The sequence below is a fragment of the Cololabis saira genome, chromosome 21 (genome assembly GCF_033807715.1).
Source record: "Cololabis saira isolate AMF1-May2022 chromosome 21, fColSai1.1, whole genome shotgun sequence".
Lineage (NCBI taxonomy): Eukaryota > Metazoa > Chordata > Actinopteri > Beloniformes > Belonidae > Cololabis > Cololabis saira.
The window spans coordinates 30,343,402-30,366,167 of NC_084607.1; the positions used below are offsets into that span (position 1 = coordinate 30,343,402).

The window sequence follows — 22,766 nt, forward strand, 5'->3', positions numbered from 1 at the left end:
GAACATGTAACTGAAATATGTGTTTTGATGTTTTTTTTCTTTATGTGGTGGAATGCCCACCTGTATTTGTTTTATCTTTTTTCTTGTTTTTTATACATGTTCGAAAAAAAACAAAACGAACGAACGAACGAAGGCGATGCATACAGACTCGTGATGATAAGAGTATAGGACAAACACAAAAATTGAGGATGTGCAACAGCTCACATGGTCCTTCTAATTGCACACTTTAAAACTCTTGTTTTCTGAAAATTATACATTGAAAACATTTTAAATTAAGCCATTGCATCTTTTAAACTTTTCTACACTGTAGTTTTTGAATATAAACTTTGTAGTTAGCATTTATTGAATGATTCATCTGTCCAGTATGTATGTTTAAGTGAAGTCATCTGCAATGTCAGAAGCTTCTTCCTCTTACTTAGGTCCAGTTTTGGCGCTCACTGGATGTGGTGCTGCCTGATGGGTAACTTTACTGCATGACATGAAATACATTTAAGGAATGAAAACAAATATCAATGTAAACTTTGACTTTTTATTTTGTTTGCTTCAATTCAATTACCTCAGGAAACTACGATGAATTGCAGTTCGACTGACCACTAAGAGCTCCAATTGCGAGTCAGTCTCCATCGATTCTCATGTCAAATCAAATGTCCAAATTTGCTGCAGAATATTTCTGGCCAGGTTCAAAAAATTGTTTTGGTCTCCATCGGTAGATTTTACATCCATGACAACTGTATGGGGGGTGGACTTTTTTGTACAGTAAAAATCACATAAGACATGTATAATTAAGAGTGTTGATATTTGATTGTTGAACTGCACTTTGAATAATGACATCACTTTATCAGCTTAGCCTTTAGCACTGTAAAGACTTCTGAGCATACTGTAGCATCTGAGCTGTGAAGAAAGACCTATGACAGCATAATGGTTCATATTTTAAGGATAATTAATTTTATTGTGTTCAATTCTAGTAACGGACTGGTGCGACCGCTTGTTTTTTGCCTGGATGAAGCTTGGCTATGCAGCTTGTTGTAACAGTGTGAAGGCTGAATGCAGGCTGGTAATGTTCACGGCAGCTCTAGCACCTCCGGCATGGCTCGGCTGAAGGAGGCGGGAGCCAAGGTGAATCATCTCTGCACCTGTCTGTTTTTAAATTTAGCGTCCAATATTACCATATGGTGGAATAAGGTGGGCCTGTTTCGGCTGGTTTCAACATGTCGAGTTTGTGGACAAAAGGGACTTCAAAAAGCACCTTAAAATACATTTCATTAATGGAATGTATTACATGATGTAAGGATTCACTGCAATAATAAAAAATGAGCAGAGCAACAGAAATCTTCACAAAATAAGTGTTTATTGCTTTTTAGTAACAGTATAAGATTAATATTTTTCATTTAGAGCGAACAATAAGGGTGATATCAAATAACACAAACTTCTTTACTATGTAATAAATCTAGAAATGGCCCTCAGAGACAATATTTTCTGATCTTTTTATTCCCTTTCATTTCAAGAGTCATTCCTTTTTAGCCATTGTCCATCTGTAAAAGACACGTCCGCTCTTAAAGTGCTGACAAAAACACTACTCTGTGCAAGGTCAGCAATTATTCCCAACAATTTGAATACAGTAGCTGACTTTGTTAGAGTTCGCTCAGCGTGGCGCAAAAAATTAAGAATGGAAAAAGAGTCTTTCAGGAGTTAAAAAGCACAAAGTATAAACTTTCACTTTACAAATAAGCACAGTAGCTACTATGACTCTTAGCACTGAGTCCGTCATTCGTCCTATATTTGGGATTCCAGAGCAGAAGAGAAGCACCACTGTGCAGGAGGGAAATACGGGAAAAAGTCAGAATCTGGCCGGGAACGATCCTCTGAACACCTGCCGCTGGTCGTGTGAGAGTGGCTCAGAAAGTCCCTGACGTTTGGAGGCAAAGAAAGAAACAGCCAGTTTTCCACCAAGAGGCCTCCTCCACACAGCCCCAAACAGCAGCCCAGTTCCACAGGCAGCTCTTCCAGACTATTGCCGCGCAAATCCAACCTGCACAGCTGATTTAAAGCTGCGATCCCGCTTGGCAATGAACCGAGGGAGTTGTGAGCCACGTTGAGGACGCGTAGCTCCAAACAGCTGAGGAAGAGGCCGGAGGGAAGACTCTCCAACCTGTTACCGCTCAGGTCCAGCTCCGTAAGCAGCTGCAGCACCTTCACGTCAGAAGGCAGCTCTTCCAGCAGGTTGCCAGCCAGCAGAAGCTTACGAAGGCGGCGAAGAGTAAAGAGTGCCGGGGGAAGACTCTGCAGCTGGTTGTTGGAGAGATCTAGAAGCTCCAAGCCTCGGAGAACGGCAACGCTCGCCGGCAGGGCCACGACACGGTTGTAGGCGAGCTTGAGGGAAGACAGGCGCCACAGGTGAGCCAGACTAAGCAGTTCCTCCAGGGTTCTTAATTTGTTATGCTGCAAGTCCAATGTCCGCAGGCTGGTCAGAGCCAGCAGTGCAGAGGGCAAACGCTCCAGCTGGCAGTCCTGCAGCTGCAGCTCCGTCAGGTCCACCATCCGCTTCAGGCCCGTAAGCACAAGCAGCCTCGTGCCCTCGTTGTTGATCTTTAGTGTCACTAAGCTGCCCGCCACCTCGTTCAACTCACCGGGGATCCTCTGCAACATGCCTCGAATGACCAGGACACGGAGGTGACGCAACTGACGTAGGCTCCCCAGGGCCCAGCTACGCCCCACGCCACCCTCACTGCTCAAACGCCCAGAGAGGTGGAGCTCGTGCAGGCTGCGGAGGGACAGGACCCAGCTGGGGATCTCCGATGCCTGAGTGAAGGTGATGTGCAGGACCTCCAGGCGTTCCTGGAGGACCGCAAGTGCACTGGGATCCACAGCCGCCACACAGTGGTAAAGATGCAGCTCCCTGTTGGAAGAAAATAGTCAAAAAAATAATTAAAAATCAAGGGCCAATCCCAATGTTCACCCTACTTTCTACCACTAGCCCTAAAAATGAGGCCACAGGTGTAGGGCCCTTGTAATCTTCCCTAGGGATTGGGACACCACTTGCTACGTCACTGCGTGGTTTACGTTCGGGTACGTAAGCGACTGCGTAGTTACGTTTGCACATACGTCACACCATATCAGGAAGCTGAGAGATAAAAGCTGTTTTAATTTCAGCTGTAGCGCTGTTAATATGCCACTTTATTAAGTTTTAATATTTTTTCAAGCGTAAAAGTAACCGTTAAGATCCCCAACCTGGGCTCAGTTTATCCAAATAACGTCCGTTAAGAAATTTGCTCCGACGCTTTTAACCCAGTATGAGACCTCGCTCTGTTTTTAGTGGTTTTATGTAATTTTATTTGTTTATTTAATTGTTTTTATTGTCTTTTATCGTTGATTGTGTGTCCTCTCATGTACAGCACTTTGTTTCAGCTGTGGTTGTTTTAAAGGGATTGTGACATGAAAAACACATTTTTCTTGATTTTTTGTGTTTTGTTGGGTGTCTTGACATCAATTACACCCAAAAAACAACGAACTTTTAACATTCAGTGTATTGTGTGCTTTCTGGGATTTTCCGCATAACTGTGCAAAAACGGCGCACCTGGTTTGGTGGCGGGCCGTTACGTAACGGCCCGCTAAATCACCGCCCCCTCCACCCAGCTCCCTGCCTCCGCTCCTCTCCAGCGCACCATAAAGGCTGATTTATGGTTCCGCGTTACACCGACGCAGAGCCTACGGCGTAGGGTTACGCTGCGACGCGCACCATACGCTGAACCCTACGGCGTAGGCTCTGCGTCGATTTAACGCGGGACCATAAATGAGGCTTAACACGGAGCTGTTTAGAGCGTCTTTTGTTCTAATCACCGGAGGAAAACTGCTAAGAAGACCCGCGGCCACTGAGTGGACTTAAGATAAGGGGACAGTGCTGCTTGCATGCCTTTATTTTTATGATTGTTTGCTGTGGTTCTCCCTGCTGCTCTTCCGTGCATGCTTCGCCTGTCGCTCCGACGCCGCTGTGAGCGTATGGCTGGAGGAGGAGGAGGTTTGGAGGAGGAGCGGAGCAATGATTGACAGGAAAGGGGGGAAAGGAAGCATTTTTCACGGCGCAAAAATCACTGTAATAAAAAGCCAGGAAAAGAGTACTAAGAGTGAAGTTTTTCTTGTTACACTCTTTTAGACACATTTGAGGGATGTTGGCCAAGACTTTTAATAGTGTTAAAAGCATGTTAAAAATGATGTCACAATACCTTTAAAGCGCTTTATAAATAAAGTTGAGTTGAGTTGAGATGTTTTCGGGGGATGAGAAGAGCCGCCGGCGATTTATGGTTCCGCGTTGGTGTAATGCGGAACCATAAATCAGCCTTTATTCTGGCGAGATCTGAAGATACAACACAACAACGAGCAAGCAAGTGATTATGTACATTCACTGATTGAATGCATTTTCAGTAGGTTGGATTATTGCAATGGCACGTTTACAGGCCTTAACAAGAAATCAATCAGGCAGCTGCAGCTGATCCAGAACTCTGCTGCCAGAGTCCTTACAAACACCAGGAAACTGGACCATATTACACCGGTCATGAAATCACTACACTGGCTTCCAGTGAGTCAAAGGATAGAGTTTAAAATCTTACTGCTGATCTACAAAGACCTGAATGGTCTTGGACCAAAATACATGCTGGATCTGTTAGTTCCTATGAAGCTCCCAGACCCCTGAGGTTCATCTGGATCTGGTTTGTTGTGTTTCCCAAGAACCAGAACCAAGCAAGGTGAGGCAGCGTTCAGTTATTCTGCTCCTCACCGGTGGAACAAACTTCCTGTAGACCTGAGGTCTGCTCCAACTGTAGATCCTTTAAATCAGGCCTAAAAACATTAATGTTTACTGAAGCATATACTCTTAAATTAAACTTACCTGCTGTACTCTACTGCCCTTATTTTTAACAGCTTGTGCTTTTTATTATTTTACTTCTTTTCTTATCATCTTATTCATAATTTTATTCAATCTTATTTGTCATTTACTGTCTAATTATGTCTTGCTACTTTTAATGTCAATGTAAAGCACTTTGAACTACCTTGTGTTGAATTGTGCTATATAAATAAACTTGCCTTGCCTTGAATATTATGAAAGTAAAATATATATTTCTCGCTAGAAATGTAATCAAAACGCATTTTTATGCAGAAACTAACTCAAAATATTGATTTTATTCACTAAAAATGAGAAATGTCCGCCATGTTTTTTTGTTTGATTCCGTCTGTAAATGATGACGTAAAGCATTCTGGTCAAATTTTCTCTAGCCCTCGGTCGCGAAGTCAGCATCTGAAATCCCTCGCTTTTAAGGGCTAGATTCATACCCCCTACCCCTCGTTATGCCCACTACCCCTACATGCAAAGAGGAATTGGGACACCACTACCCTCACGGGAACGCGCAAAATTTAGGGGTAGGGCTGAAAAGTAGGAGTAGGGGGGGGATTGGGACTGGCCCCAATTTAAATGTGGAAAACAAAGCAGGAACAAGCAAATCTATAATACACATGTTACCAGTCGCCCCGAACAGCTCACCTGAGTGAGGTCATGTTAGCCGTCTGTGCAGTGAACCTGGCGTTTGTGATGAGCTCCAGTTTGAGGACCCGGAGCTGGCCGAGGGTGAAGAGGGCTGGAGGAAGCCGGGGCAGCGCCACCAGCTGCAGTCTGGTGCAGCCGTCGGCCTCCACGGTGGTCATGGCTTTCAGTTTCTCCTCTCCCCAGAGCCTCTCCAAGCTTTCCTCAAGCAGCCTGCTCTCGCTTACGGGGGACAAGAACACGGAGAGCCGCTGGGCCAGCAAGGGGTCGTACTGGTCTAACATGTGTATAAGGAAGGCCAGGTCGTTCGTCAGGTCTGGGACGTCTCTGAGGGACCAAAGCTCCTTGAGAGAGTGGAAGGAATATTGCCGAAGACAGCTAAGTAGGAACAGAGCAAAAACAAACAGGGAATAAGAAACACAGTATAGCCCAAACTACGGTTTTACACTCTAATCCTATTATTGTGTCTCTGGTATGCTCTAGCTCCTGGGCATTTTCTTTTCTTTTCTTGCTTTGAACAATCACCCCTTAGCTCTATAAATCTACACCGATACAAATATTGTGCTTGATCTATTTAAAAAAAAAAAGTCAACTTTTTGCATTAGATTATTATGTAGATCAAGAAAGACTAGTCTTTGTATAAACTACTTGTTTTTTACATATTTTTTTGTATGTAAATAATACATTTTGCAAGTACAGTCAACTTAATTGTGTTAAGTTTACTTTATTTATCAAAATTAAGTTGACTTTACTTGCAAATGAATTTTGTAAATACTAAAAATTAAGTAGTTTATACAAAGACTAGTCTTTCTTGATCTACATAAAAATCTCAAGCGAAAAAGTTGCCTTAATATTTTTTAAAGTAGATCAAGCAAGATATTTTTTACTGTGGTGTTCTACAACAAATAAAGCATGTTTCATATAAACGTTGGTCAATCTGCCCAATAGATTAAAATTGTTAAAAGGAAAATCAAATATGTTGTTTGTGTGTTAATGAAAAGATTGCATGGGATTACATAAATATTGCTTGTTAAGGAAAAAAATGCACAATGTCTTGTTTTTTGAACAAATGCAGATTAAGTTCAAAACTAGATGTATTCATGTAAAGCAACAAACTTCATTTTAATTGTTGATGTCACAGATTTAAATATGTTATATTTACATGCGCTTAGATTTATTTTTTCAGTGTATTCAAAATCTCAGAAATATAAACAAGATCTTTTAACATGAACTAACGGTACATAAATGAACTTTGTGGCCACTTTGGGGGCTGCACAACAACAAACTTGATTTAGCCTCATATCCCGTTAAAATGCTGGAAATGAGCTTTCCTACAGTTAAAACAACATATGTGGAAATATCCCATTTGTCTGTTGGCTCTGTTATGAGGTTGTTGAGCATGTCAGAGCTTTATTTCCTGTGGGTTACCCTCTGCTGCATTCAGAGCTGGCAGGTTGTGCCAGTGAACCAGAATAACAGCAAAGAGAGAGCTCCAAAATCCAAACAGCCAAATCATCATTCCCTAAAAACTCCACTATGTGGGACGGTTTTTTCCTCCCTTTCTCAACACTGTTGATGCACAGAGGTGCATGTTTATCATGTGTATCCACTTGCTGTAAGTAGAGACCTTTGAAAGATCCAGGCGAGTGTGTAGAAGTGCAGCAGGCCGTACAGCCCCAGCAGGGTCAGGTAGGCCACCAGCAGCTTGTGCAGCAGTGAGGACAGCACATGGATGCATTCAAAGGTATCGTAGCCCACCAACGCACGCTCGGCAGGGTGACAGATGTGGTTAAAGGAGAGGGAGGCGAGAAGAGGGATGGTGTAACTGATGATCAGCGTCACCATGAATAGTTTGAATATTGTCTGAGCCAAGTAGACCTGAAGAGAAAACACAAGGTTTGACATGAAAGCAATAATGTTTGACTGATGCTTTCAAAATGCACAGATATCATATGTCAGAAGATATATATATATATATATATATATATATATATATATATATATATATATATATATATATATATATACACAGTGGGGCAAAAAAGTATTTAGTAGATTATATTTAATTTAAGGATGAGAAAGGCCTGTAATTTTCATCACAGGTATATCTCAACTATGAGAGACAAAAATAAAAAAAAGAAAATCCAGAAAATCACATTGTCGGATTTTTAAAGAATGTATTTGCAAATTATAGTGGAAAATAAGTATTTGGTCAATAATAAGAGATTATCAGTGGTGTTATATGTCTTCCATTTTCGAATATTTGCTCCCACAGATTTCTTCACACCAAGCTGCTACCGATTGCAGATTCAGTCTTCCCAGTCTGGTGCAGGTCTACAATTGTGTTTCTCACATCCTTTGAAAACTCTTTGGTCTTGGCCATAGTGGAGTTTGGAGTGTGACTTTTTGAGGTTGTGGACGGGTGTCTTTTATACTGATAACCAGTTAATACAGGTAACGAGTGGAGGACAGAGGAGCCTCTTAAAGAAGAAGCTACAGGTGTGTGAAAGCCAGAAATCTGGCTTGTTTGTAGGTGACCAAATACTTATTTTACAGAGGAATTTACCAATTCATTCAGTAAAGATCCTACAATGTGATTTCCTGCATTCTTTCCCGCCATTCTGTCTCTCATAGGTAAAGTTACCTATGATGAAAATTACAGGCCTCTCTCATCTTTTTACAGTTTTTCACAATTGTTTAAACACATTTATTGGAACATCAGACACAATGTGCACAACCTGAAACTCATATTTCAGGTGGCTGAACCAATCCTGCTGAACTCCAAGCACATTTACTGCTCTAGACTCAAATTCCCATTCCATACCACACATTTCTCACAACACTACACACAATTCCCAATATCCTGCACACTCTTCCTGAATTCCCTCTCTTGCTGTTCACACAGAACACACAGTCAATCACATTTCTAAACTCCAAAGGCTGTTGTGTAATATGCAATCAGTAATTTGCCATTGAATTCATATTCATTGATGAAGCGGGGTTCAACCTTGTGAAAAGAAGGCGCCGAGGGAGGAATATCATCGGCCAGCGTGCCATCACAGAGGTCCCTGGCCAATGTGGAGGGAACATAATGTGTGCTGCCATCAATCACCACGGCGTCCTCCATCACCATGCCACCCTTGGCCCCTACAACACTGCACTTCTTCTAGCATTCCTGGACCAGCTCTACAATATCCTTGTCCAGCCAGACCAGATGGAGGACACAGAGGTGGTCAGGGTCGTTGTTATCTGGGACAATGTCAGTTTCCACCGGGCTGCTCTGGTCCGTGAGTGGTTCAGGGTCCATTCAGAAGTTGATGTCCTATATCTCCCTCCATACTCTCCCTTCCTCAACCCAATTGAGGAGTTTTTCTCTGCCTGGAGATGGAAGGTATACGAGATAAATCCTCAGACACGGATCCCACTGCTGCAGGCCACGGAGGACGCATGTGGCGATGTCACTGCTGAGGCCTGTCAAGACGTCATGCAGCATTGTAGGAGATTCTTCCCCCGCTGCTCGGCCAGGGAGAACATCGCCTGCAACGTGGACGAGGTCCTGTGGCCAGCCAGGGATGAAAGGCAGGATGCAGCCAAATACTTTTGTTCTGTTTCTATTTTCTGTCAAGTTTTCATCCACAGCTTGCTGTGATGTCCAGTGGACCGGACATTTTGAGTCCAAATACTGTAAAATATTATTTGTTGTTACAGTAAAGAATTGTGTATTGTTTTCTATTTGAGTAGCCTATACATAAGAGTACTATATGGTGATATATTACATCCAACAGCTGAAGGTGTAACACTGAGGAATTCATATAGTGTTTTCCATTCATACTATAGTGTCTTCCATTCTGCACATCAGTGTTCAGTGGGTGCTTAGAAATGTCTACTCAAATGATGTATGTGTTTGGCATTTGAGAAGGAAATACCATTTAGTGAAGAGTTAACACTGTTTTGAGGGTAGAGTGTGCTTTTGCAAGAGAAGTCTAGGATTTTGCATTTTGTGTGTGAGTTTTGTAATTTTTATTTAGAGTTTTGAGAAAGTGAGATAGTCTATCAGGAAATGTGTTTAAACAATTGTGAAAAACTGTAAGTGAGAGAACTTGCACAATTGGTGACTGACTAAATACTTTTTTGCCCCACTGTATATACAGTATATATACATATATATATATATATATATATATATATATATATAAATGTGTGTATATATATATATATAGAAAGATATTCTCTTACCTTGTAAATGACAGCTGAGCTTTCGCAGTGAGACCGAAACTTCCTGACTCTCTCAAACAGCGCTCTGGCCTGCTCCCCATCACTTTTATCCAGGCACATTATATGCCGGGGACTGTCAACTGTGACTGAAGGCTTGGAGGACGGAAAGTGGACCTCAGAACCAACGGTTATAGAAGACATGGTGGAGTTGCAGGACAGCGTGGACGGACTAGGAGATGGTGGGGGGGCTGAGGGTGCACAATCCGACCTCTTCAAAACGGGGCTGTCCGTCCCCGAGTCGATGCTTGAGCGCTGTGTTTGGGTCTCTGGGGGGGAAGAGGACCCTGAAGATGGAGGAGGCTGCAGTGGCCGTCTCCCCCCCTTCACTAGCTCGTGGATGCTTTCCTGGCGGGCGGCATGGGACAAGGACTGAGACGTCCAGGGCGACTCGCAGCATTTGGCCAGGATGGATAGGAACTGTTCAATGCGGGAGGAGGTGTGAGGGAAGTGGAGCCAGAACGAGCCGCTGGCTACCAGCAGTAGAGACTGCAGCAAGACCATGTAGGGGAAGAAGCGGGAGCTCAGCGGCAAAGCCACATGGTAGCACACCTAAACAGACAAGCACAGAAGAAATGATTCTTTTGCCCAATTTGGAAAAACGAAAACAAACTGCAAACAAGCATTTTGATGAATTTCTAGGTTTGTCTTCGTTTTTTTGTAAAACCTCTTTCCTGATGGACGGAGATTATATTGCTGCAATAAGTTTCACAGCTTCCTGTCTCAAAGATGATTAAAATGAAACCAAAATAGCCTTAAATGTGAACAGTTTCCATTGAATGGTGTTTTTGTTTTTAGTGTCATAACTCTCCTAGTTCTCTCTCCGTATCTCTTCGTATCTTGTTCTGTGAGACTTCTCTTCAAAACAAACAAAAAAAAGATTTTGAATGATAAAGTTATAGCACAACTACATTATATTAATAAGTCCAAAAACAGCTGAAAATTAGATAACTTTAGATTAACTGACTGTGTCACATCCAGTGTGGCCAGAGAAAGTGTTTCCACATTACACTTTTGGATCATTGACGTCTGAAAAACCACCCCGTGAAACCATAATAATGTTTTGGAACATTTGGTAGTTTTTTTTTTTTTAAATTAGAGGGGTTTCCATTACAGGTTTTTCTTTGTGATATATAGGTTTTGCAGTCATGTAGACTGCATGGAAACGTGGAAACGTGACTATGATCCAGTACCCCAGAGTTTGTACTAGAGATTCATACGTTATCGAAAGATTAAGCTGAGCCTTAAAGGTGTCACATATTGTGTGTTGAGGACCCAAAGGCAGGAGATTAAGGCAGGAGAGGTCAAACACACATCATTTAATTAAAAAGCTGCACAAACAGGAATAATAATAATAATAATTTTTTTTTAAACTGAAAGAAGACCTCCATTACCAGAACTTAAGAAAACTCATAAAAGGGTTACCAAACAGCCAAGATAAAGCACAGAAAACCCAGCACAGAGGAAGGAAAAAACACAAGCCAATACATAGACAGAGTTAAAGAGACACAAGTCTGAACAATCAAGGAAGATTGGACGAGGGAAGTCAAGCAAAAACGCAAGGAAACAGAGTTTCAAAATAAAACAAGAAGTAAGCCAAAGCCAAAACAATGACCACAAGTAAGCCTTTTTCTGCCACTTTCCTCTCATCTGCTCATGAATTTTGAGGTCTTAATGAAATGTTTCTGACATACTTTAGTTAAAATGCCAAACAGATAAGGTACAACAGCCATCCTTTTCAACCATGCCTTTACAGCTCTGTTCATAGCGACTGGTTTTAGTGGGTGGACTCAGACAATCCATTACATCAGAGCTGTGTTTCTTCACAGAGGCGTTGCACTACACCCTTCTCTTCGGGAGGGCACGCCTCTTTTGTAATTCCTGCTTTACACTACAGCTTGATGTGAAGTTGGCTTGAGTCAAACAAGGGGAAGCTGGATAATTTACCCTGATTTGTGCCTGGGATGCAACAGTATCCTGCCAATTTTTTAAAAGGTTTTTTGTGGCACTAGTGGCCTTTATTTAGAAAGTAAGCAGATAGGAATTGGGTAGGGGGGGGGCATTGCAGTAGGGAGCGACAGGCCGGGGCTCGAACATGCGCTGCCCGCACGAGGACTACAGCCTATACATATATTTTTTTTTTACTACAGCCTATATAAATGGCGCCCCATCAACCCACTGTACATTGTACTGGCCCCTAGTATCCTGCAAATTTAAGTGATTTAATAAAAGACGATTGGTTTTCCAGGTTTTGTCAAAAAGTATCTAATTTCTCCATTCAAACCGGCAAAACCAAGGTAGGATTACAGTACCTGGCTAATATAGATGTATTGCTGGTAGACCAGATGTGTACGCCGACCTCGCGCTTCAGAGAGAAGATTTGGACCGATGTCCTGAGGAATGCTCTTTGAAGCAGGAGTCCGGGCCACATCCAGGCTCGGTGAAACGTTGTGGTTACTACAGTTTTCAGTGACCAGTGGATCCAAAGGGATGCAGACCACTTTGTCCCTGGACAGCTGCACGGTGCAGGCCAGGACCGACGTCACCAGCATCAGCACCACCAGGTAGTCCATGAAGACCTCCCACCAGGGCTTCAGGAGTTTACAGCTGTTCTGATGCTGATTCAGGGGAGCCATCTCCGACAGGGAAAACATGGCGCTCCCTGGATTACACTGCAACTTCTGTAAAGTGACAACATTAGGAAAAATGACAGTTCTCAGAATCAAAGGCATGATTTATTACAAGCACAAGTTTATGGAATGTTATTTAATGACAGATGATTTTATAGTTTGCATAGATTTTTAAGAAAAAAAAAGGAGAGTTCCTGTTTTTTTTCTGTCATTAAAGGGGACCTATTATGAAAAAGACGTTTTTTCTTGCTTTAACATATGTAAAGTGGTCTCCCCTCAGCCTGCCAACTCAGAGAAGGAGGAAAGCAACCAAATTCTGCAGTGTCTGTACAGCCGCCCGGATGAGCCGTCCAGAGTGATGTGGCTTCTATGAGCCGTTCAGATTCTGCTCCCGTCATTACGTAACGACGGGAGCGATTTACATTGGTTGGCCTCCGATTGCGTGAAACCACGCCCACAACTAACTCCGCCGGCCGGAGCTTCCAGCATTTTTTCGTAGCGGTGTATCGCGTCATTCAGGCAGTCAATCAGCACAGAGCCTCATTATCATAGCCCCGCCCACTCAGAATCCTGCATAGATAATGAGGTTAGAGAATGGGAAGATAAAGACATGGCTCAGAGGCTGAATTTCTAATTCATTTAGCAAAAACAATCAAAAGCTTGTTTTTAAGACATTCATGGCCTGTTTGAAATAGGTATTAGCTTCCATAATAGGTCCCCTTTAAGTAGGATTTAGCATTGCCTGACTCACAATCTGCAACATGTGAGAGTTTGTAAACCTCATCTTAGAGTGAACTGTTAGGCAAATAAATAAAAAACATTGTCCACAGAAGTGCAGATCCAACCTGACCCATCCATGCATTCTTTATATTTTACATCATAGATCAGCTTCGACATACCTGAATAAAAACTTGCTCGGCGGCTTTTACTGTCTTTAGTCCTGATCAGCTCTCAGCCGCCTTAGAGAAACTTCAGGCCAGCGCTGTCTGCTTCTGTTGTGCAAAAGTCCTCATACTTACAACAAACTCCCCCTGAGCTGGCCTACACACAGCTTTTCAAGCGTTGCCATGGCAGCGGAGCATATGTGGCTGAAATACCTAATTCAAAGTTCAAAGCTTGTTCAGGGCCCACTGTTGCTTGCCTCCGGCCTTTAACGCCCCCAGAACGAAATTACAGAGAAAAACATTGATAAAACATGATACAAAAGAAAATGTGCAATGTTTTCCTCCAAGAGCTGTCAAAAGTGAAATGAGGCCCGATGGGAAACAAATGAAGGGGTGACTGATGGGGGCAGTCACACAAATGTAGGGCATGCTGCATATTACATTACCACTGACAAATCAAGAAGTAAAATAGGAAGAAGAGGACAAAAAAATATATGTATATTAACAATACAATACAACAATAGTCCCCTTCTTCAACTATGCTGTGTTACATTGTGTTAGTCGAGCTTCATTCTTCCTTAAAGTTTCTTACCGGGACATTTTCCAAAGACAGTTTTATCAAGCCTCGGGGGGTTTCTCCTCTCCGGAGTCAGCCATCTCTGTTGCTGCTTAGACAACCAGCCCACGTATTTGTCAGTTTTATCCCTTTTAAACAGATGACAGAAGGTGTTAATGTTAGTGCAAAGGTATTTTATCTGAAAGCATCCCAAACACCAAAGCAAGCACAGCTCGTGAGCCGCTAGCAGGCCCCTGAATGATTAATGTTAATCCTTTAAAGCATGTCGAGTTGGAAAGGCCAAAACAAACCGCGGCTTCTTGTGAGCTTGTCGTTTTGACTTGGTTGTTGACGTAAGTGCCCGAATAATCTGGTTGGTCCTCCTAAACTCCAGCTGTTACTGTGATGGTATGGTACATGTTTACTGCATTGCTGAGTTTAAGTGTGTTATTCATTTTCATCAATGCGATGGATCAAGAAAGTGACTCCTTTATCATTTGCCAACAGCTAGATGGGGAATCATGTGGACTCAAACTTCAGTATATTCTCATCATAATATAGTCATGATTGGTACATAAAACACTTAGGGCCTGATTTACTAAAGGTTTGCGTGCGTAAAAACGTGTGCAAACTTGACATCACCCGCAAACCAATGTGCAAGCTGATCTACTAACAGCGTGCAAAGAGGACTGCGCCTCTCAAATGAGCAAAATAGCACACGCTGTTCATTTAGTACTTTTGCCCTGATGAATAATCAATATGGGGCGTACCCGCCAGAAAGCGCTAAATACTGGGAGGGGAAAATGCAAATATCTCCTTTTACCACACGCAATGAGATTTACCAAGCCTGAAAGTTTTTGCGGGGATTGTGATTGCGTCTGTATTTAATACGTTCGAAAGGAAGGTGCTAATCTGCCCAGCATTACGCAGGGATGCTTGTTGGTGCCTGATTTGAGGACTGGGGTGGGGATGGCTCAACTTGTGCTGAGGATTCTCCACATGCAAAAGGAGAAATATTTTATTTGAATGTTAAATCGAGTATTATTCAGCAAAAGGTTGCCACAGGAGGCACCTTCATTTTTTTTATTTGTGATAATAAATAAATCACGTGTTTTCATGGAGAAAAAAGTGTTTCTCATTGTGCGCCTATACTTGTTTTGCAGTTGTCATACCCCGGTGTTGTGCCGTATTCAGCACCCCTGCCGTGAAAAGCACCCCCTCGTCTGACAAAAATGATATTCTCATTCCGTGTCACGTTCTGTTTAGCGTCCAGTTTTGTGTTAATGATTCATGTTTAAATGCGCTCATGGATTCCACAATAGTCATACTTTCCCACAATCACAGTCACAGATAACAAAAATCGGGTAAATGGTTATTGATGTCATTAATTAATAGCCTGCTTACTGTGTTGTCTTCCATAATATTTGTAAATATATATAATATAAACTCCTAAGTATGTGTTTGTGTGAGTGTGTATATATAAATATATTGAAGTGTCAGTGTGTTGTTTTTTTTCTTGGTCTACTTATCATTGAATATACGAGGGGGTGCTTTTCACGGCAGGGGTGCGGAATACGGCACAACAATTTGCCTCTTCCACTAATATCTCTAACTCCAACTCGTCAAATTTAATTTTGCGCTCGCAAACCGTAAGACACGCAACACCTCATTTAAATACTGCGGTTTGCACCTGTTATCAATTGCGCAAGCATTCTTAGTTGATCACCCGCAAAACACACAACAACAGCACGTGCAAACTTTTTCAGTGCACACGCAATTTAGTACTCTTTATTTAGGATCTTAGTAAATCAGGCCCTTAGACTCTTTTGATACACATTTGTGTAGTATACTCATGTTTATGTAACATGGTACATGTTTCCTGATGGAGGGAGGCCATCACAGGAGAGATGTGGTCTCTGAAGTATTGCAAGTTGAAAAAAGGGCAGGTCTCAAGGTTCTGTGTTGGGCCCACTGTTATTCACTATTTATATAAATGATCCCAGAGAGAATATTCTTAATGCATCTGTTCCATTCTATGGTGATGCCATCGTCATATATTGCACATCCCCCACTCCTGCCGAGATCTTTCAGCATTTGCAACTGGTGTTTTGATAAGGTCCAAGAACAGCATTTCTATCTGAAACCTCTTCTAAATGTAGACAAAACAATACGCATGCTTTTTTAACACTGCAACAACTGCAAGATCAATCTGAAAAGATTTAAAACAAGAAATGGCCAATTAATTGAGGTGGCATTGATTTCTAAATACCTAGGAATTAAAAATAAACTGCACCTCTTATTAGGATTTTACAGAAACAAGTCTGGCTTGTCTTTTAGTGTGGAACAGAAATGGGTAGAAACACTATTTTTTCCCGTTTTTGACCGTGGATATGATGGTGTAGCAGTGTGTATCAGTCACGGACGTTCATTACCAACTGTGGTCCCCTTACTCACCGCTGTGTACTCTGTTTTAAAGCAGCACAATGTAACTTTTCCACCTTAATATAATATTTCCAGAGTCATTGTAATGGAACATCAATTTACAACAGGTTTAATGACACCTCTGTCATGATCTGAGGGGTCTGTATCACCTTCACTGGCACTATGTAACTTGGAGGTGGATGGTAGGAACCCTTCCACACTACTGGTAAAGCACTACCGCTATTGTCCAAAGGAGCCGTCAAACTCAAGAAAAGCTGAAAGTTACATTGTGCTGCTTTAAAGGGGACATATTATGAAAAACAAGTTTTTTCTTGTTTTAACATATATAAAGTGGTCTCCCCTCACCCTGCCAGCACAGCTCCGGGGCAGCGTTCAGCATCCGCCGGGCAGATCCGGCTTAAATAGTGCATAAATGTTATTTATATACAACTCATATTTTATTTTTTTAACAATAAAGTTTCCATTTGTGGAAATTCAGTGTTGTGATAATTTACAGGCTCGGGCTGCTCTGGCGGAGCGAGGTTTATGCTCCTCCCCTCCTACACGTCATTCAGGGAGCCAATCAGCACAGAGCCTCATTATCATACCCCCCCCTTCCCTAAAAATGAGGCGCAGAAAAAGAGGTTAGAAGCGGTAAAACTAGTGACAGGGCCCACAGGCTGGATTTATGATTTATGTAGAAAAAACAAGCTTTAGATTGTTTTTAAGACATTCAAGGCCTGTTTAAAATATACATTAAATGCCATAATAGGTCTCCTTTAAAGTGTTTTGTTTGTTTTTTACATTTAACCCGATGTTTTATGTACCTGTAGCCCCAGTTATTGGTATATATTTATTGTTTATTTACAAAACCATTCTGGTTGTCGTTCCTTCCTATCTGTCTTCTTTTTAACAAGGAAACGTGACAGCCACTATTTCCGATCTATGGATACTCTGCGATTTGTCATCCCCACAGCTGGAAGCATTGCAGTTTCTTGTTTTGGAATAAAAATCTGAACTTCAGCAGCAAACTTGTTACACTGAATGAGTTCAAAGCTCTCAGTCTACCTCGTCTGCTTGAGAGTTTAAATATTGTTAGCTGTTTTTTTCCCACCTTTGAATGTAACGACAATCATGGGTCTCCGTTGTAAAAGAGGTTAAATAATGACTAAATGAATGAGTAAAATGAAATATTTCCTCATTTTTGTCTTAAGTTAATTATGTATTAGTTATTGAGAATTCGCAGTAATAGCAAAAATCAAAGAGGAGGAACAAGACTTTCACCTGAGCACATGTAGTGTGATGAGACGTTGGTGGCGATGAAGAGTTGGGTTTCCTAGTACCGGTATACATACAGTATGCTTTTAAGCACAGTTGGTTTATTAATTCCTTTCATAACATATGATCTTTAATGCAGAACAGTAGCTATAGGTTTAGGACCAAGATATGGTCCGGATATCATTTTCAGTGAAGACCTTAACTGAGAAACACAATTCTCTACCACATCTTTGATATACTGCATCATAGATAGAAGGTCTCTGTGGAGAAGGTTAGATTGCTGGCTCGCCGACAGTTCAGACACTTCAACCACTGACAACATTGAACCCTTTAAAAGTCCTGTAACAAGAACCAGAAAAGCATTTGGTATCTTAAAGGTTTTGCTCCAAGAGAAAAAAAACCTCCAAACCGATGATACATCACAAAGGTTAAACATCCCTGTGTCCCAACTTCTTTGAAAGCTTTTCATTGATATACAAATACATCAAAGCAAAACGTGAAGTACTTTTCAGAATTCAAGAACATTTTTCCCTTTCAAGATATTGTTTCTAGACTGTTGTCAACCAAATGAGGTTCAAATGATTTACAGATCATTACATTCTGTTTTTTATTAAAATTTTACACAATATTCTCATTTTGAGGGAGTTAACGAACGTTTCTGTCAGTTAGTTGGAGGTACTATACTCCCTATGATCCAGCAGAGGATGCTGTAGTCACTGAATTGAAAGTTGCAACAGCTGCATTTGACTTTGCAGCCAGTGTGGCAGCTCCTGCTGGAACCTCGACCGGTCACTCGTTTATCTGTGTGGTTGTCTGACATTTCAACTTTTCTCATCTTCTCAGGGTCTGTGCTTCTGGCCAAAATTAGGAAACCTAATTATTGCTCATTTCCTGCAAGTTTAAAGCTCACATTGTGTTCATTATGCGTTACATGCTTTGTATTTAGATCACTGGGAATCTTGAGTTTAGATGCAAACTGACAATGAACCACAATGAGAGCTACCCTACGCAGCTGTTCTGTGTGTATCTTATGTACGACTGTATTTTGTGCAGAAGCGTGAAAATGAATCTATGCAGTTATGCGAGTGTCTTCTGTGAATCTGTTTTGTGTAGAAGTGTGAAAATGATTGTTTGTGTGGGTTATCTGTTCATTAAACCTTTTAAATGCACGTTAATAACACGTGCAATAATAATAATAACAAGATGTGCAATACCATATGTGCAATATCTGTCTGTCTACCTCACACACATTCTACCTGCTTTTTTTGCACTGTTTTTTGTCTTTTTTGTCTTTCGCACTACTTTATTTCCATTGCAATGTACTGTATATACTGTCTATATTTCGTAATTATATATATTTTTTACTTTTTACTTTTTTTAACCCCCCCTGCATGTGTGTGTTAAGTGTACTACTGCTGAACAAAGTGAGTTTCCCCATTGAGGAAGGATTATCTTATCTTATCTTATCTTTTTTTAAAGACACCAGTGTTGCCTAAAGCAACATATTTCCAAATGACTTTAAACCAGCAGAAGTTTTGTAGATGGAGTACAAGTTTTGGAACAAAAATTCAATTTTTGAGGGGGTTCACATCCCAGAATCTCATAAGCTAAGGAGGAGGGGCAAAATAAATAAATAAATCTGAATTGAGATGCAGTGTGAATGCAGCCTTAGTCAAATTGAAAATCATTTTTTTATGTGTAGTAATGCAAAGTTCTAGTCATTTCTTGACAATCAGTACAGTGTGGTGCCAGGGCCTTTGAAAGTAATTAACATTAGTCACTTTTTCCAGGTAAGAAGCTGCCACACATCTTATGAAGCACAGTTATAGGAGCTTCTATTTTTATAAAAATTGCCACTTCAGTCTTACAGTAGCTTTTTAATGGATTATTTTTTATATATTATGATTCATTCCCAGTTTATGTTTTGATTTTAACTGTGAAACACTTTGTTTAACCCTGGTTGTTAAAAAAACTGTGCTAAATAAAGATTGATTGAGTGGCTTTCACCATTAACATTTTATTTCTTTATTACAAGTGTGCTGCTGATACTGTCAACAGGTAGAGCAGAGAGAACCAAACATCAAAAACCTGGCAGCATCGTTATGAATATTGGCATCTCACATATTCATGAAATAGCAATTTATGATTAAATTATTTTATTATTGAGTAAATGTAAAGTGGGTGATTGTAGACACTAAGAAAAGATAAGATAAGATAGTCCTTTATTGATGTATTGATGTATGACATGTTGTGCGGATCCCAGGCAGTTCAGACCAAACAATAAAACAGCATAAAAACCAAATCAAACATGCACCATTTTTGGGGCGCCACTCACGTGCCACATAAACATGAATTCATCAACAATCCAAGTGTTGATGTCAACAAGCCCCACCATGTTGCCAAGCCAGAATTCATATTCACTAACTGTATTAGCATCTGCAGATTACTTCTAAAATATAGATTTCTATAAAACACGGTCATGTTAAGATAGGCAGACACACATTAAATTAAATGTCCACTACACTGGATTTAAAAAGGAAGATAATAAAGAGGATATCTGAGATCTATACCGTCTCGGCAGTGCGTTGGTTGATGTCTTGTTATTTTAGGACCCTGCGATGGACGTCCACCCGTACAGGGTGGACCGCTGCCTTTTTAACTCTACATTTGAATTATTATGATGTGTCTGTTGTGTGTCTGTATGCGGGGGAGTGGGGTTTGGGCTCTGTATTTACTTTTTAAATTATACAATTTTTAAACATGTAAAGCAAATTGCACTACATATATGTATGAAAAGTGCTTTATAAATAAAGTTTGATTGATTGATGGATTTTTTCAGAGGAATGATTGGATTGACTCTAGCAGATCCCAGTGACCCTGAACGCCAATAAGTGTTTATAGATAATGGATGGATGGGTGGATGGATGGATGATGGATGGGTGGATGGATGGATGATGGGTGGATGGATGATGGATGGATGGATGGATGGATGGATGATGGGTGAATGTTATTTTAGTTTTCAGATATCCTGTCTTTTAAACAAATACTAAATATACATAATCTTTACATAAAGTTTTGCGATGACTAATCTCTAACTTTCTCGCAACATTTTCTCGTCTTGTTCTTATTTCTTTTAAGGGGCCGTCGTGTGATTGTTTCTGTAAAATTTCTGTAAAACTGTTTGAGGTTTGTGTAGCTCTTCCAAGAAAACAGTTTTAAAATTAGGCAGCAGGTCTGCTTTGTGGCTAGATGAATGTAACAAGTGGACCATATAGTACCAACACCCAACACCCAAAGTTATGCAGTGAAATGGCATGCGGCTTCACACCTTGACTTCTGCAATAAAAGCATACACACTCGATGCAGACACGTCTTTGCCCCGAGGCTGCGACGTGCAGGGTGGAGTCGCGTTATGTTAAAGGAATTCACAAGTCCATATCATGAGAAAGTGAAAAGTGTGCTACAGATCTCACACATCAGAAATGTTGTGTGTATCTTTAATGATAAGTAAACAGTTAAGGCCTCACACGCCCATCATGTTGTCAGCACTCGGGCTTATCACCGAACTTTGACACGGCTAGCAAGCAGATGTTTCATTCATAGAGAAGAGCCAAGCTAATCTGCTTCCAATGTTTATGATAAGTTAATCAAACTCAAGCTTTTTTATTTTCTGCCATTCACTGTTATTCTCCTCTGCTGCTTTATATATTCAGCTTTCTTCATTATTTTCACAACATAGACACACAAGTGCCATTTATCCTTTCATCCAAATCTCTAAAGGTCAACAAGGCCAATTCAAACTCGTGTCCACTGCTGCTTTCATGAAGGCATATTGAGTGCCACAGTCTTGCACAAGGATGTGCTTTTCACTTCTCCAGCACAAGGATGGTTTAGCAGTCCTCTGTGATGACAGCTCATGGAAGAAATAGATGCTTCTGTCAAAGAACAATATGTTTTGAAGGTGCAGAAAAGAAAAGAAGAGGTAATCTGTGACGTTTCACCTCCTCTTAAATTTCACTTGCACACAGCTGCAGGATGTGCACGCTCCTCACCTTTGGAGATCAAAGTACTGTAAACAGTCCTCTCTATCTGAACGACCACAAATTACTATAACGGTACAGTTTAGCATGAAATTATACGTGTTTACATCATAAAAGCTGCAAATGATACCAAAACACACGCACCATGCTGTATTAGTACTACACACTTAAGGCGGGGCTAAAAACACAACAAACACTTCTGTTCTGTGTGACATGAAGATTGACACAAGATACACTTAATTGTGTGTCTTTCCTTGAACAAAGGTCAACTTATTTTTTTCCAAGTTGACAGAATGTGTTGGGATCAATGTCGTCCATTGTTGTCCTTTCTCAGCTGAATTACATTCTTCATCTTTGATTAATTGACAGGACACACTGTTATGATGTGATGCAGTTAAACCGCCCAGGTATCAATAACCCTCCGGCCAGAACAACGTAAGCTTGATCGGGGCTTGTGAACAGCATTTTTTTTTCTTTATTAAAAGGGACCTATTATGGCGTCTAATACCTATTTTAAACAGGCCTTGAATGTCTTAAAAACAAGCTTTTGATTGTTTTTGCTAAATAAATTAGAAATTCAGTCTCTGAGCCATGTCTTTATCTTCTCATTCTCTAACCTCATTATCTATGCAGGATTCTGAGTGGGCGGGGCTATGATAATGAGGCTCTGTGCTGATTGGTTGCCTGACGCGATGACGCAATACACTGCTATGAAAAAATGGTGGAAGCTCCGGCCGGCGGAGTTACCGTGTCCTAACACCGTGTCATAACTGCATGCGATGCGAGCGAGCGTCAGCGACAAAATCAATTCCATTGCTTTATTTTCTATTGGACTGTCCTAACTGGCTGCAGCGACGCAATGACGCAGCGATGCAGTGCTGCGCGACGCGCCGTTTTGAGCTGGCCGTTTCCTGCCGCTCGCATTGAAAGCCGGTTGAAAGCGCTGTAGGAAACAGTCACGGACGAGGAACGGCTGATCCAGTTAGTTGAAATGAGAAGTTATCTCTATGATTCCTCCTAATTTCACTACAAAAACCTCAATAAAGTGGCAGCTGCTGGAGGGAGATGGACAGAGAGCATCCGATGTCACGCAGTGCTATGCGATAGTCGGACGCTCGCATGCAGTTACACAGTGTTTAGTTGTTTGCATTTTGG

At 41.2% G+C, this 22,766-nt stretch overlaps 1 protein-coding gene across 1 annotated transcript; it reads right to left on the reverse strand.

The window, feature by feature from the left end:
- Window positions 1-1,362: 1,362 nt before the first annotated feature.
- Window positions 1,363-12,456, reverse strand: si:ch211-106h11.1 (volume-regulated anion channel subunit LRRC8D). The gene is made up of 5 exons (XM_061712270.1): window positions 12,115-12,456; window positions 9,767-10,354; window positions 7,158-7,408; window positions 5,531-5,908; window positions 1,363-2,896 (listed from the first exon to the last, which is right to left on the reverse strand). Exons 1-5 carry the CDS (start codon window positions 12,454-12,456, stop codon window positions 1,774-1,776), a joined length of 2,682 nt encoding a protein of 893 aa, XP_061568254.1. The 3' UTR covers window positions 1,363-1,773.
- Between the last annotated feature and the right edge of the window lie 10,310 nt (window positions 12,457-22,766).

What these genes read in the sequence shown, in the direction of transcription:
- si:ch211-106h11.1 (XM_061712270.1), bottom strand. Translation starts at nt 12,456, where the DNA reads ATGTTTTCCCTGTCGGAGATGGCTCCCCTGAATCAGCATCAGAACAGC. An exon ending in AATACATCTATATTAGCCAG is followed by an intron (nt 10,355 to 12,114) that starts GTACTGTAATCC and finishes TTGTCTGTTTAG; the next exon opens with GTGTGCTACCATGTGGCTTT. An exon ending in GCTCAGCTGTCATTTACAAG is followed by an intron (nt 7,409 to 9,766) that starts GTAAGAGAATAT and finishes TTTTCTCTTCAG; the next exon opens with GTCTACTTGGCTCAGACAAT.